General features: G+C 37.2%; 1 protein-coding gene across 8 annotated transcripts in view; it reads left to right on the forward strand.

Annotated features, from left to right (window-relative positions):
• CNOT2 (CCR4-NOT transcription complex subunit 2) overlaps positions 1 to 4,921 on the forward strand; it is a 98,696-nt gene extending 93,775 nt beyond the window's left edge. For all 8 annotated transcript variants that reach the window (XM_058673613.1, XM_058673618.1, XM_058673617.1 and 5 more), the window contains one exon: positions 3,778 to 4,921. In XM_058673613.1, coding sequence (XP_058529596.1) covers positions 3,778 to 3,864 — 87 coding nt within the window. In that variant the 3' untranslated portion in view covers positions 3,865 to 4,921. The remainder of the gene's footprint in view (positions 1 to 3,777) is intronic.
• Positions 4,922 to 16,287: the final 11,366 nt, after the last annotated feature.

The raw sequence follows: 16,287 nt of genomic DNA on the forward strand, positions 1-16,287 counted from the left end.
TCTCCTATTTCCCCCTAATACTTCTTTCATCCCTTTCCTCTTCATTAGCTTTTGCAAAGGCATTATTTTAATCCAGTCTGTAGTCACAGTCTTAATTTGCCACTAATCGTAATTTCCAACAGGCGAAAAGAAAATCACAGTTTCACTGGGGTATAAATGTAGGCTAAAAATGGCAGTCTTCCACAGTAACTATTTTGTTCTGTATTTACTGCCACATAGCAGAGAAAAATATATTTGGTTTTTTTTTTTTTTTTTTTTTGGATGTTTGCAAGTAACTGGTTTATTTCACTAAGCATAGTGGTTTTTAATTGCATCTGTTTTATTGCAAAAGACAGAATTTCATTCTTTTTTATGGCTGAGTCTTACTACATAATGTATATATACCACATTTTCTTTCCAGTCATCAGTTGATTGACATCTAGATCAATTGCATATCTTAGCTCTTGTGAATTCAGTGCTGTAAACAGAGAGATACAGATAGCTCTTTCAAATGCCAGTTTCATTTTGTTTGGGTAAAATCCTAGGCATAGGATGACTGGGTCATATGGTAGATATATTTTCAGATCCACAAGGATTCTCCATACTGTCTAACATGGTAGTTGTACTGGTTTGTAATTTACGTTTCCAACAACAGTGCATTAGGGTACCTTTCCCCCTTGTTTTTGCCAGCACTTATTAGTTTTGCATATTTGGATGATGGCCATTCAAAGTGGGATGAGATGACAACTCGTTGTAGTTTTTATTTATATCTTATTAATGATCCTGAATATTTTTTCATGTACCTGTTGGCCATTTTTATTTCATCCTTTAAGATCACCCATTCATGTCCTATTTTTTAATTGGGTTGCTTGTTTTCTTGTTGAATTTGAATTCTTTATAGATCCTGGGTAATTACCTTTTATCAGTTGTATAATTTGCAAATGTTTTCTTCCATTCTGCTGATTGCTCCTTCGCTTCATTGAGTGTTTCCTTTGCATTGCTAAGAAGCTTCTTGCCTTGATGTAATCCTAAATGGAATGTTATATCATTTGTCTATTTTTGCTTTAAATGCATGTGTTTCTGCCTTTGCCTGTACCCATATTGTGCAGTTTATCCAGAGTTTACTCTAGTAATTTGCTGTCATGTCAGATTCAGATCCATGATCGATTTTGAGTTGATTTTTGTATGAGGTATAAGATAGGGGTTTTTGTTCATATGTCTGTAAACATAGATCTAGTTTATCCAGGACCATTTGTTGAAGAGATCAAAGGGATTGATTTCAGCCTGTTTATCAAAACTTTAGTTCAGGGCCAACTGCTGTAGCCTGATGGCTAGAGTCCTTGCCTTGAGTGCACCAGGATCCCCTGTGGACACCAGTTCGTGTCCTTGCTACTGTAATTCCCTTCCAGCTCCCTGAGAAAGCAATCCAGGAAAGGCCAAGGCCTTGGGACCCTGCATCCATGTGTGAGACCCAAAAGATGCTCCTGGCTCCTGGTTTTGGATGGGCTTGGCTTCAGCCGTTGTGGGCATTTGGAGGGTGAACCAGCAGATGGAGAATTTTTCCCTCTGTAAATCTTTCCAATAAAAATAAATAAAATTAAATTTTAAAAAAGTTTGAAATAATTCGCTATAGATGTGAGGATTAATTTTGTATTAATTTCTAATTAAGTTTCTATTCTGTTACATTAGTCTACATGCCAGTTTTAATGGTTTTATTATATGTAGAATAAAGTCTGGTATTGTGATGGCTTCAGTTTTTGTTTTTTTTAATTGGAAAATCATTTATAGAGAGAAAGGTCTTCCATCCACTGATTCACTCCCCAGTGGCCACAACAGGAAAGCTAATGCTTTCTCAGACCACAAACAGGGAGCAGGTTGGGAAGTACATCAGCTGGGATAGGAGCAAGTTTCCAGTTAGGATCCTGGCTTTAGCCACTAGGCTATGGCGCTGCCCCCCCCCCCTTTTTAAGATTTCTTTAGCTAGCCAGGTTTCTTGTGTTTTTAGCATTTTTTCTAGATCTGAGAAAGTTGTCATTGGTATTTTTTTGAGATTTTGTTGAGTCTAAATTGCTTTTGATAGTATGGACATTTTGATTATATTAATACATATTTTTAAATAATGCAAAAATAAGTGTTCTAATCAAAATGAAGGAAGTAATAAATCATCCGTTGTTAACCACATACCTGTTAAGTGTGCTGTAACTATTCCAAACAGTTAATAGTGGTGTGCAAAACAGGCAGACTTACTTGTACAGAATGTGCAGTGGAATGTGTGTTTGGTGTATGTATACACATATGGTAAACATGTAAACAAGATGTTATAAACAATCAAAGAGCAGGAAGAGATACCAGTTATGTTGTAAACTATTTTGCAATTTAAGAATATAATACATGAAAGAAAAATAAATGACAATTGGAATACAAAATTTTACTTATGTAATTGAGGTTTTTACTATACAAAAATATTTAAAGTTTTTGAAAAATCTATCATATTTGTGCAACATTTGTACTCCCTACATTTAAACTAAAGTATGAAGGGAAGAATTTTGTAGATGGATGGCATTAATCTAGTTTAAATTCTAACACAATAGTACAGCAGTGTAAACAAATTTTTAATTTTATGTAAATTCATATAGCGGAGCTTACGAATTTTCAAAGTTACAAGTAGGATTTTCTCCTTGTAACTACATATTTTGAAAACTAAAATATCAACTTCAATTTCAAAAGAATGGTATGATGCAAATATTTTCTTCACTAATCTGGATCATTAACTGTGACCAAGCAGTAAAATTACTTTAATTGTAAATCAGATGGCAAGAGGGAAAATGTTGGCTCTAGAGTGCATTAGTGGGGGTATCATGGTCATGGTGATGATTCTGTGGGCATATTTTGATGCACAAATAATCTCGATACCTTAATTATTACTTTGTCATTAATATAAAGAGAGCCACTTCAGGTTGAAAACACCATGGTGTATATATATGCCTTGTCTGAATTTTTTCAGTGTTTCTTCTGGATTTTGGTGAAATAAAGTCAGGTTGTTTTCAATCTTGAGCTACAAATCTTAAAAGCAATATGTTACACTAGCACATACAGGCTAATCTTAGCTGGGCTGCTTACTAGGTGATATGAGCAAGGTAATTATAAGCTTCAGGTACAAAGTGAAAATAATAATGACTTTACAGAGTTACTCTTAAGTTTATCAGAAAATACTTTTTCCTGGGCTTGACACATAGTAGTCACTCAATAAATTATGCCTGATATTATAATATGTTGTCCTAAACCATAACTCTATGGTCCTGCATCTCAAAGTTTTATCCTTGTGGCCTCAGTTTAATTCCGTGTTTAAGGTTTGTGAAGTGTGAAGTTTGGAGATGTATGTATTTAAATTCATTGTTTTCTGTGGGGTTGAATATTTTTGCTTTACAGAAAGTAAATTTTTATTTAAAGGGATTTTAATCTCAAATATTTTTCATTTTCCTTGCTTTGTATTAGAGGTATAGTAATTTCCTCTTTTTAAAAAACTTTTGTTTTTAGATAAAAATGCACAGAATTTTAGTATCAAAAATAGGTGTCCATGAGTAATCTATTGTTGGAAAGTTTGTGTTTTTCAGCTTGGACATTATAGCGTATCATTTATCCAAGTTGTGCTGTACATATAGAAGAAAGAATTAGTGTATCTGTGTGTATATTCATTTTTACATATGCAGGTCGTTTATTCATACATTAACGTATTTTGACAAAAAAATTGAAAAAAAATAGAGGGAATGATCTAAGTTCTTGAATTTGTTTTTGTAGGAGTTCCATCTGGAATATGACAAATTAGAAGAGCGGCCTCACCTGCCATCCACCTTCAACTACAACCCTGCTCAGCAAGCCTTCTAAAAAAGACTTCCCTTTTCTTGGGGTATGGCTGTCTCAGCACAATACTCAACATAACTGCAGAACTGATGTGGCTCAGGCACCCTGGTTTTAATTCCTTGAGGATCTGGCAATTGGCTTACACAAAGGGTCACCATTTGAGGTCCTGCCTTACTAATTATGTGCTGCCCAACAACTAAATTTATAATTTGTTTTTCTCTAGTTTGAGCAGGGTCTGAATTTTTTCATTTATTTTCTTTTTGACAGCAGACAGACTTAAGTCTGTAAAGACAAGCAAGTACACTGACAGAAGGTTTCCATTTAGTTTCTAAAATGTAAAAAAGAGAAAACCCTCAAAGAGACTCAACAAAATTAGACCACAAAATTTGCATTGTTCATTGTAGCACTATTGGTAATAAAATAACAAATGTTTGTCATTTTTATGTGAAGATCCTTCTCGTATTTCATTTGGAAAGATGAGCAAGGTCTGCTTCCTTCATTTTACTTCCCCCTTCAGTTTTTGAAAGGCAGTTTTCGCCAAGCTTAATGCAAGAATATCAGACTGTTTAGAAAGATATTGCCACAATCTCTGGATGGCTTCCAGGGTTGTGTTACTTACTGAGCTTCATCTTTCCAGAATGAGCAAAACACTGTCCAGTCTTTGTTACGATTTTGTAATAAATGTGTACATTTTTTTTAAATTTTTGGACATCACATGAATAAAGGTATGTATGTACGAATGTGTATATATTATATATATGACATCTATTTTGGAAAATGTTTGCCCTGCTGTACCTCATTTTTAGGAGGTGTGCATGGATGCAATATATGAAAATGGGACATTCTGGAACTGCTGGTCAGGGGACTTTGTCGCCCTGTGCACTAAAGGGCCAGATTTTCAGCAGCCAAGGACATCCATACCCAAGTGAATGTGATGGGACTTAAAGAAGTGAACTGAGACAATTCACTCTGGCTGTTTGAACAGCAGCATTTCATAGGAAGAGAAAAAAAGATCAATCTTGTATTTTCTGACCACATAAAGGCTTCTTCTCTTTGTAATAAAGTAGAAAAGCTCTCCTCACTGCAGTGTTGACTTTGATTTGAAATCGTGAAATTATTTCTTCAACATGAAGAAAAGGGGAAAAAATCAAAGTTTTGCAAATAACAAACTGAATGGTGTGACTAAATTTACAATGTCTACTTTTTTTTTTCAGCTTTCAACAAATAATTTACAGGGTCAATGATGAAGCATTTTACTTTAGGTTAAAATGTAGACATTCATATTTAACCAGTGTGAACTGTTTCTTCATGGAATATGGCAGCTTTAGAAATTGAATGTCCTAAACACTCTGGGGACAAAAATCACAGCACTTTTCCTCTGTGAGAAATTTCTTGCGTTTTGATATTTATTTTTATTAAGTAATGTGCAAATTAAGGTAAGGCAAAAGATGGATGGGTAGACTTGACCTTTGCTTTGCTGACCTGGATATTTCATTAGAAGTTGATGGATTCCTTTCTCATCTAAATCGAAACATTTTTAAATCATTGATGGCTAAAGCTGCCAAAGTAGTGCTATAGAAAGAAAAAAAGCAGTGTCTTAAATTGTTTACCTTTTTTGTTTTAATCTATTTTTTATGAAAAATGAAAATTTTATTGACATCAAATCGTGTTTGAAAATTACATTTATGACATTGCTGTTTGTGTATCAGAAATCTTAATTAAAATGAACCTTTTCTATGTATTTTGAGATATGAGAAACTGATATAAAAATACCAACTTTTTTTTTAATGTTCTGAAATTAAACCAAAGCATCTCTTCAGGACGAAGGATGGCACTTATATGATTATAGTTTTAACCATTGTGGAAAATATTTTTCACAAAATACTATACCATATTTAACACAAACTAGATTCAAATGCTAGAAATCCACTTTTATAAAATTAAGATTGCATGTTTTCATAATAACTTTGTGAAATGTAACTTCCTACATAACCATGAGAACAAGGTGGGGGGAGGAAGGGACAGTGGAAGGAGTTCTTTATTGTTTTGAAGACTGAGCCGAAGCATGATTGATACCCTATGAATGGCAGAAAAACAAGATAACTTACTTTAAATGGTTTACTGTCTTTTTCCTATGTTCAACTCTCCTCGTACAAAGTGTAAAGTACGTTTTTTTGGAGACCTTCTTATCCTCAGTAATCAAAATGAGGAAACTCTTGGATATGGACCTTGTTTTTATAATTTGCTAATACAAAACTTACTATGCTCCCGGGTTTAAATACGTGTTTCAAAATTCTATTTAAAAGTTTAAAAATTCATCAACTCTTGAACATGCTGTTTTGTTTTTTGGCATTATAACTTGGCTACACATCGATTGAAATTGACCTAAGCAAATCCTATTTCACATTTTCTTTGTTAGGTTTAATTGCCAGTCACCCCTGTTGCTAGTGAAATGAGTGTGTATATGGTGTTACAGTAACTTTGATAAACTATAATTGGCTTTCTCAAAACAAAAGGTGTTTAGTTGTAACAGGAAGTCCTTCATTAAATTTCGATTATTTGATAAAACTGCATTTTCAGGGGTTTTCACCACACAATTTTCGTTAGATAAAATCTTTATTAAAAACAGGTGTAAAGAAGCCAACCACATAACTAATCTTTTCCTTTTTGTCTCTGGAATTGGGACACAGTAAGTACTTGGCTAATAATAGGCATTCAGGCTTTAATCTTTAGCTCTAATTTCATTTTACAAGAATTCTTTCAAGCATTTTCTGTTAAAGTATAAAAATTAAAAGTTTGGGACTTGTGCAATGGCTCAACTTGCTAATCCTCTGCCTGCAAGTGTCGACAGCCCATATGGGTGGCAGATAGTATCCTGATTGGTCCACTTCTCATCTACCTCCCTGCTTTTGGCCTGAGAAAGCAGTGGAGGGTGGCCCAAAGCCTGGAGGCCCTACAGCCACATGGGAAAACCCAAAGGAGGCTTCTGGATCCAGGCTCCTGGCTTTGGATGGGTTGAGTTCTAGCTAGTGTGGAGAGTAAGCCATTGAATGGAAGATCTTTTTCTCTGTTCTCTTATATACATGTCTTTTCAATAAAAATATTAAAAATAAAACTTTCCATTGAACCCTTTCCAGTTGATTCCTCTGAATCTCTCATTCACAAACTACAGAATGAAAATACTAGTAGAATGTGTGACTTCTGAGCATGGCTCTAAAGGTATGCTCACTTTAGTTGACTTAGATTAGCTTAACAGCGGTTTTGCAGAGCTGCTGAAAATGTATTTTTAAAACTTGAGAGAATATTTGTATGAAATGTTGTAAGAAGACCTGGAAATATCTACTAACTAGGTTCCATCAACATAGTCTCTGGCATGTGAGATAAGTCAGAGATTAGGATGTCTTTGTAAAAGCTTGACCTTCGTGGCATGGCATGCTGCTCCATCCTTGCTACCGGCCCTACGGGTGAATCAGATCATGCTGCAAATAGATGACAGGGCTTGGAAATGTTGAAAATAAACATGAAAATTGGGATCTATCTATAACCCATTTTGTTCAGCTGAACCTAATAGTATGCACTGAATCCGTATAATTATTCAGTTTTGTAGTTTGGTTGGTAAGAGAATAAAAGGGTTATGAAATGATCCCCAAAGTGATTTTTGTGAAGATGAAATAGATTCTATTGCCAAAAATACTGATGTAATTTTCATCTGTATTAGGACAAGTAAAGTTTCAGAACAGTAAAAGAGGCCCCACTGTCTTTGAAACAATCACACCAGGCATTTGAAATGTCAGATCCAATTTGAAGGGTATTGTTTTAAGAGCTCACTTGGCTGGGGTAAGTAAAGGGGGAGGGAGATGATGGCATGCCTTCTAGACCAAGCATTCTGCTAAGTGTTTCCATTAAAGGAAAGGCAGTAACTAAATCCTTTGTGGCAGATTTTTATTATCCCTATTTCACAGTAAATATATCCTCTAAAAAGGAAGTAGGAAAGTTTAATATTAGAGAATAAGGTTTGGAAATACTGTATTTGTGTATGGATCCAATTACTGTCAAAGGCAAATTAAGTTCATTGTGTGACTTACATAACTACGGCCAGTAAGAGAACGATTTCTATGGTATATTTAAAAGTTGCTGAGGCAGAAAAGTTTGAGGGGATAGGCAGAAGCCAGGATGTGGAGGGCTGGGGGTGGTAGTGGTGGTATAGTATATGCAACCTTGATAATGTTTTCAAAATAATTACTGATACAAATTAATTTTTAACTGGGTGTGAAATCACAGATAATATATTTACAGTTCCAGTTTGAGTTATGTTCAGTATATCATGCAAACAGGGATTCTGTACAGCTTCCAAAAACCCTGGAAAGAAACATAATGAGAAATATTTGAAAAACCTAAGACAAATTGATCACCACAGTGAGTCAGATATTAAAGTACTTGTAACTAGAGAATGCATATATATGCTTAGAAATTCATTGTTTTCCACTTTTAGATTTTTCAGAGCAACTAGAATATTATGAAACAAGTTTTTTTAAAGTAAAACTTGCACCTCAAAATTTTAATTACAATTTCAAATGCAAGTACTTAATTTTAACTGCTCTATTTTTATCATGATAGTGGAATGCAGATTGCAATTAGCCAAAGATTTAAAACAAGTTATAACATTAAATGATATTTAAATTTTTACGGATAAGAAAAGGCACTAGCATTAAATGTTTCTTGAAAATATACCTTTTTTTATCAGCTGTAATAATGATGCAATGCTACTCCCACCATATACCTTTAATTCAGATTCTCCATTGTTTATACTTTGAATTTATTTTATTTAGAAATATACTCATTTCCTCTACCATGCAGATTGGAGATGCTGTTCCTTTACCCCTGAATTCTAGGATAAGATTAGTTTTGTACACTGGTTATCAAAATCAGGAAATTGAGCACCAAGGTATGATCTGCAGTTATTTCTTGCTTCTGAGTAGATCTAACCTAAGAAATGTGTGTCTTAATCATGAGCAGACTAGATTTTGAAGCAAGGTCTTTTGTAGGGCATTAGACTGAAGCTCATAGAACATATCCAAGGAGAGACAAAGTGTAAGGTGTTGAGCTGAATGTTCAAGTTTGTGGGAACTTACTTTGTTAAAGGAAGTGACATAATTAGTACTTTTTCAATACATCTAATTGCCACCAATTGTAAAACACACCATGTTATGCATTGCCAAAGAAGAAAAAGTTGAGTTTATTTGACAAGCCACCCATTATAAAATAAATCTTAGAGCTGATAAGATTTAGAGCTTGGCCTGGGTAGGAGGAGCTAAAGGGAAACAAGATGGCTGCCTTCAAGTAAAGTAGGACTTAAATGAGGAAGGAGTGTAGGTCTTAACCAGTAGGTGGAAGTTGAGGCAGTTTGTTTCTGTATTAAGGTGCTGTCCTGCAGGACTAGCTGTTTTCATGAAACAGGGCTTCTCAATAAAAATGTTTAGCAGAAACTGGGCGATGGTCAGGACTGACATTGACTGGACCACCAATTGAGCAAAAAGATGGACTTGGTAAGTTGCGGGTCTCCTTCCAGCAAGCTAGTATTAAGATTTGTTCTGGGAATCATGGGTAAAGTTTATTTAAAATTTCTGTCTTGGGAAAGGAATTTAAGAAAAAAATATTAAAGCATATTCAAATTTACCTCTTTTTGGCTTTCTTTGACGTAAAGAGCAAGAATGTGCAGCATTGATAAATCACAAGAGGCACTAATCCTCATGTATGTGTATAATCATCGGATTTAGAAGACAGTTTTCATGTGTTGAGGTAAAGCCTGAAATTGTACATGACATTAGTATACAGTGTTTCAAAAATCAATTGAGGGCCCAGCGCCATGGCCTAGCAGCTAAAGTCCTTACCTTGAACACGCCGAGATCCCATAACAGCGCCAGTTCTAATCCCAGCATCCCTGCTTCCCATCCAGCTCCCTGCCTGTGGCCTGGGAAAGCAGTCAAGGACGGCCTAAAGCCTTGGGACCCTGCACCCACGAGGGAGACCCAGAAGAGGATCTGGGCTCCTGGCTTCAGATCGGCACAGCACCGGCCGTTGTCACTTGGGGATTGAATCATCAGATGGAAGATAGTTCCTTCTGTCTCTCCTCCTCTCTGTATATATCTGACTTTGCAATAAAAATAAATCTAAAAACCTTTATGATAAAAATTCTACTAACCTAATATTACGATAACCCCTGCGTATCAGGCATTCATTTACTTTTTGCTGTTCAGTACTCTAGTATATTATTTATATTTAGTGCTTATTAGAACAGGAGGATATTGAATTCATTCAAGTACAAAACAGCAAAGATGATTTACTTCAGCTATCTTCTACGAAGAATTTTGCTAAATCTTAGATTTCTGTTTGAATTGTATGCATACAAACTGCTAATGGGATCAGTGGAACTTTACAATTTAAAATGTTGTTACTGAGTTGCTTTACTCAAAAATAACTATTTCCATATACTTATTATTATACAGTTTCGTCAGTCATTTAAATGTCTTCAGAATCTCATGAGATTCACTGTGGTCACAATTTTTTTTGTAATTATCTGTTGAAAATTAAATTACTGGGCACTGTATGATAGCCTAGTGGCTAAACTCCAAACCTTGCATACACTGGAATCCCATATGGGTGCGCCAGTTCCTATCCCGGCTGCCCCACTTGCCTTACAGCTCCCTGCTTGTGGCCTGGGAAAGCAGTCGAGGATGGCCCAAAGCCTTGGGACTATGCACCCGCGTGGGAGACCTGGAAGAGGCTCCTGGTTCCTGGCTTCAGATTGGTTCAGCCCCAGCCATTGCAGCCACTTGGGGAGTGAACCAGCAGTGGAGGATCTTTCTGCCTCCCCTCTATCAATCTGATTTTCCAATAAAAAAAAAATTACTGCATAGATAGCATATGTGGTCGCTAATTAACATACACTGAGAAATTTCAGCTAATAAACTACTAGACAGCAAAATTATTTATTATTTGAGTAAGGAATCCACAGAATGAGTTTGCATCTTCGGACTTGTTCTCCAAATACGAATGAGGTAGGCTGCAGTCAAGGCAGCATCCAGGAACTCAGCCTTAAATTTTCCCTCTTTACTTAAGCGATCACCACTGTCCCCCAGGATCTGCATTAGCAGTATGCTGGAGTCCATAGCCAGAATGAGGTCACAAGTACTCCAACTTGGGACAGAAACATCGTAACTGCTAGGCAAGATGCCTTCCTCCAGTGTTTCATTCTTGAGTTAACTTCGTTTTCATTTCCAAGGCCAAGTGGGCACCTGCCATTCCATTCCACAAGCATGTTTTGACTCTTGTTGAAATAAAATTAGCTCTGTTGTGCCCAAAGTGTTATTCTCAACCCTTGAGGAAAACAAGCAGTTCTTCATTATGAATCAGAGCTGATCTATTTGCCTAAACAATTCCTGCAAGGTAATTTTTTGGTACTTTTAGAATCACCTTTGATCTTAATGACATTTTGACCTTGCATGTTAACATAGAACAACTGCTTTGTTTAAATGACAGCGAGCCTCTCTGTTCGTCAAGCGCAACAGTCTGGGGGTGGTTAGGGAGCCACCATAGGAGCTGGGAACTAAATGCAGGTCTCCCGGGTGTGTGGCAGGAGTCCAATTCCATGAGCCAACTCTGTCGCCTCCCGGGGTCTGCATTGGCAGGAAGCTGGAATGAGGAGCTTCAGTCAGGAATTAAGCACACGCACTCAGATGTGACTCGGACTTCTCAACTGCTAGGCTAGATACCTGATCCTATATAACTTAAATTTTTAACAAATACATGACTTTTTCTTTCAGGCCAGTCCAGTGCATGCTGAAGATAATTTTGGTAATAATATATTAACATCCTTCATGCGTTTTTAAAGCAGTGCCTCAAACTGCAAGAGTAGTCTAATATCTGCAAATGGCTGGGTCCTCATCATTTTTAAGAGTCCAGCCTCTTGGTACTCGTATGTAATAGGGAAACTTTTTAAACATTTAGTCTATAAAATTATACATCTCGAGAAAACATTACATGAGGGAATGACATAAATAGTTTCATCTTGTGTATAAAAATAAAGATTTGGGGCAGCCAGAATGTTTCAAAGCTACCTTTAAATCTGCTTCATACTGAACATTTATTTTAAGATGTAGTTTTAATTAGCACATGTATAACTACATCAAAATGGGCTGTACTTGAGTTATTAAATATTTCTCCTAAAAAATTTTTATTTTAAATGTTTTAAGTAACCTATTGTCTTCAGATGATTAAAATTATTTAAATGTTCTTTTATTCAAAAAAAATTATACCTTGGTTTTTAGAGGTGTGAGTCATGTTACTCTGCTCTAAAATGTTATTTCTAGATTTTTTTTTTCAAGATTTATTTCCTTATTGGAAAGTCAGATTTTACAGAGAAGGATCTTCTGTCCACTGGTAGTTTCCCTAAGTGGCCACAACAGCTGGGCCAAACTGATCAGGAGCCAGGAGCAGCTTCTGGGTCTCCCATGTGGGTGCAGTTTTGAAGCTTTGGGCCGTCCTCCACTGCTTTGCCAGTTCATAAACGGAGCTGGAAGGGAAGTGGCGCAGCAGGCACATAAACCAGTGCCCATATGGGATGCTGCCTTGCAAGGAAAGGACTTTATACTCTAGGCTACCACGCTGGGCCCTCTAGATTTCTTTTAAAATACAGAATGTGGTATAAATTTTTAGAGACAGAACTCCCTTCCATTGGTTCCCTTTGCAAATGCCTGTTAACTCGATGCAGGTCTCTCCCTTGGATGGCAGAGATCCTAGTGCTTGAACCATGTGCTGCCACCCCAAGGTGTGCTTTAGTAAGAAACTGAAACCAGACCCAGGCATTTCCGGTGTGGAAAATGGGAGACCAAGTGCTGGTTCCTAATGTTTTTGTTTGGTTTGAGTTCACTTTCTAGTAAGGTCTAAAATTTGATTGGGGTAAGAATTGTGGCACAGCAAATTAAACTGCTGCTTGCAATGTTGGCATACCTAGAAACGCTGACGCCAGTCGCTGCTGATGTGCCTGGGAAGGCAGCAGAAGAAGGCCCAAGTACTTGAACCCTTGCCATCAAGTGCAATACACAGATTAAGTTCCAGGCTCCTGGTTCCCACCTAGTCCTGTCCTGGCAATTGTCATATTGTTAAGTGAAGCAGCAATCTCCCTGTCACTCTGCTTTACAAATACAGAAAAAAATATTACAAAATTATTATTTGTTGACAAACATTACTTTGAATCATAATTCTCTGTTATAAAAAGGAACCAAAGTCATTATCTGGACTGCTTTACATTTTTTATAGTGACATCATTAATGAACAATAAAAATCCATTTTCCTAAGTGTTTGTAAATGGGATAGCATGAAAAAGGCAAGTACAGACATTTACAGAAAAGTAAAGTTGGGTATCTATCCCAACTTGGAATTACATATCTTAGCCTTTGGGAGGAAAGAGTAAGACCTTAGTTTCCTAAAGTCAAGAATTAGAAAATACTGAAGAAGCGGTAAGATGAGCATGAGAAGGCCTGGGAGAGCAGAAGATGCCTGTGTTCCACCGCTGCAGTGGGCAATCTGTAAAACATTACAAATCTCTTCAAGCTAGCAACACAGGGCAGAATACACAGCAGGATGTGACTATCACAGTAAGACTTTTATTTCTTTAAGTACCATTTTTAAAAGGCAAAAAAATCAAGTGTTTGATATTAAGAGTTAGTGGTTCTCCACAGTGAAATTGGCCCCTCAAAGGTAGGAAAAACTAGTATTAGGCATACCTACAGGTGAGTCCCTGCATGAAGAGGATGGGACTTCTGTCCTCCATGGAGTCAGTTAGTGACTTGTTAACATCTAGCTACTACTAATATTTATTTCTAATTTATCTAGCTTGAATTTATAATCAACCACTAGAAACCTAAATACTACATTTAACCTCTTTGTCACATATAAAACCGTAGGTTGCAACTGAAAAAGACATTTTCAACATAAATGTTTCAGAGTTAAACAAAATTAAGAGTAAATCATTGGCCCCACGCATTGGCTCAGTGGCAGAATCCTTATCTTGTACACACCAGAAAACTCATATAGGTGCTGGTTTGTATCCCAGCTGCTCCACCTCCCATCCAGCTCCGTGCTTGTGGCCTGGGAAAGCAGTGGAGGATGGGCCAAAGCCTTGGGACCCTGGACCTGTGTGGGAGACCCAGAAGAAGCTCCTGGCTCTTGGTTCCAGATTGGCTCAGTTCCAGCCATTGTGGAGTGAACCAGCAGATGAATGATCTTTCTCTCTCCTCTCTGTAAATATGCCTTTCCAATAAAAATAAATCTTTTTCTAAGAGTAAATCATTAGCTTCATCATTTAACCACTATCTCCTTTATAGGTTTCACAATAAAGATTTTGATCAAGGTTATGAACATTTTAAATTAATTTTATTTTAAGTGCTTTTTTGGCATTACTTATACCTCTATTTTTGTCAGTAAGATACAGAAATTTCTTAAGAGATGGCATGGCAGAAAAAAAAAATAAATCTTGTAACTTGACTCCAGTTGATATCTGTGCAGCATTGAGAAAAATCTCTGGAGTTTTTTCCTCTTTTTCACAGGAAGCTTAAATCAGAGTTTTGTGAATAACCTAGATTATATTGGGGATTGAACAAATACAGGTCTGTTTGTCCAAAGACAAGTACTCTCCCTGTTAGCCATAATGCTGAGAGGTATTCTCCATGATTCCAGAATTATTTCAAAAGATTTTTAATCATTTTAAAAAATTGATTGGAAAGGTAGATATTCAGAGAGAAAGATCTTCCATCTGGTGGCTTACACCCCGAGTGGCTGCAGTGGGTGGAACTGAGCAAATCCAAAGCCAGGAACCAGGAGCCTCCCCTGGGTCTTCCATGCAGGTGCAGAGTTCCAAGGCTTTGGGCCATCTTCCACTGCCTTTCCAGGCCACAAGCAGGGAACTGGATGGCAAGTGGAGCAGCTGGGACACAAATGTATCCCTTTGGGATCCTGGTGGATACAACAGGAGGATTTAGCCACTAGGCCATTACACTAGGCCCTGAAAAGATGTTTTTAAATTTTACTAGGTATGGGGGCAATAGCAGTTCTAAAATTTTTGAAGAACATGGAAAGGCAAGATCAAATTGCAATTAGATACTGGAATGTTAAGGATATCTTAGATCAACCTTTCATGTGAGGAAGAGGAAGCCATGTGACATCAATTATTTTCTTATATCAAACTATTTCATTATTAAAGCTAGAATCAAAATCTGATAAAATAATAAAAAGTGAAAAGTAATGGAGCTGTATCATAAAATAATTTCTAAAATGAAAAAAAAAATCTGGATTTTTTTGTTACCACATATGTGTGTGTGTATCTCTTTCATAAATAGTTGCAACAGGAATGGAAACAAACTTTTTAAAAATTTTTATTTGAAAGGCAGATTTACCAATAGAGAAGGTCTTCCATCCCCTGGTTCATTCCCCCCAAATAGCTGCGAATTCCAGAGTTGAGCTGACCCAAAGCCGTCAGCTGGGATCTTCTGCCAGATCCTCCACATGAGTACAAGGACTTAGGACATCCTCTGCTGCTTTCCCAGGCCATAAGCAGAGAGCTGGATTAGAAGTGAAGTAGCTAGGATACAAAATGGGGCCCATACTGGGTGCCGATGCCACAGGGTGGAGGTTTAGCTTGTCGAGCCATGGCTCTGGCCCCTGTATTGTAATCTTACTGTAGCAGGCAGAACAGTATTCAGGGAAAGAGCCAGCTTCTTTTCCTTCATTTGCCCTCCACAGGGGACATAAGATGCTAATAGCCTCCTGGCTCCTGGCTCAGCATTCTTACCCCTAATTTGACCAAAGCATCAGTGGTGATTCACTCCCTGAAACTGACAGGGGAACATACCCAATCTTCTTTGGCAATGTGATAATAGGGCCTCGCCTCAACTAAATGAAACCGGGGGTTGGAACTGTGGCACAGCACTTTAGGTCATAGAGTTCATATGCTACTCCTACTTCCAACTCCCTGGTAATGCACCCGGTAAAGCAGCAGAGGATGACTGAAGGAAATCCTTGTGCCCTGCCACATACGTGAAAGACCCGGATGAAGCTTCTGGTTCCAGTCTGGTACAGCCGCAGCCATTGTAGCTATTTGGAGGGTGAACCAGTAGACGGAAGCTCTTTATCTGTAACTATGCTTTTAATATAAAATGTGATTTTTAAAGATTTATTTATTTTGATTGCAAAGTCAGATATACAGAGAGCAGGAGAGAGAGGAAGATCTTCTGTCTGATGATTCACTCCCCAAGCAACTGCAATAGCTAGAGCTGAGCTGATCTGAAGCCAGCAGCCAGGAGCTTCTTCCTGGTTTCCCATGTGGGTGCAGCGTCCCAAGGCTTTTGGCCATCCTCCACTGCTCTCTCAGGCCACAAGCAGGGAGCTGGA

Source organism: Ochotona princeps, chromosome 15 (genome assembly GCF_030435755.1).
Source record: "Ochotona princeps isolate mOchPri1 chromosome 15, mOchPri1.hap1, whole genome shotgun sequence".
Classification (NCBI taxonomy): domain Eukaryota; kingdom Metazoa; phylum Chordata; class Mammalia; order Lagomorpha; family Ochotonidae; genus Ochotona; species Ochotona princeps.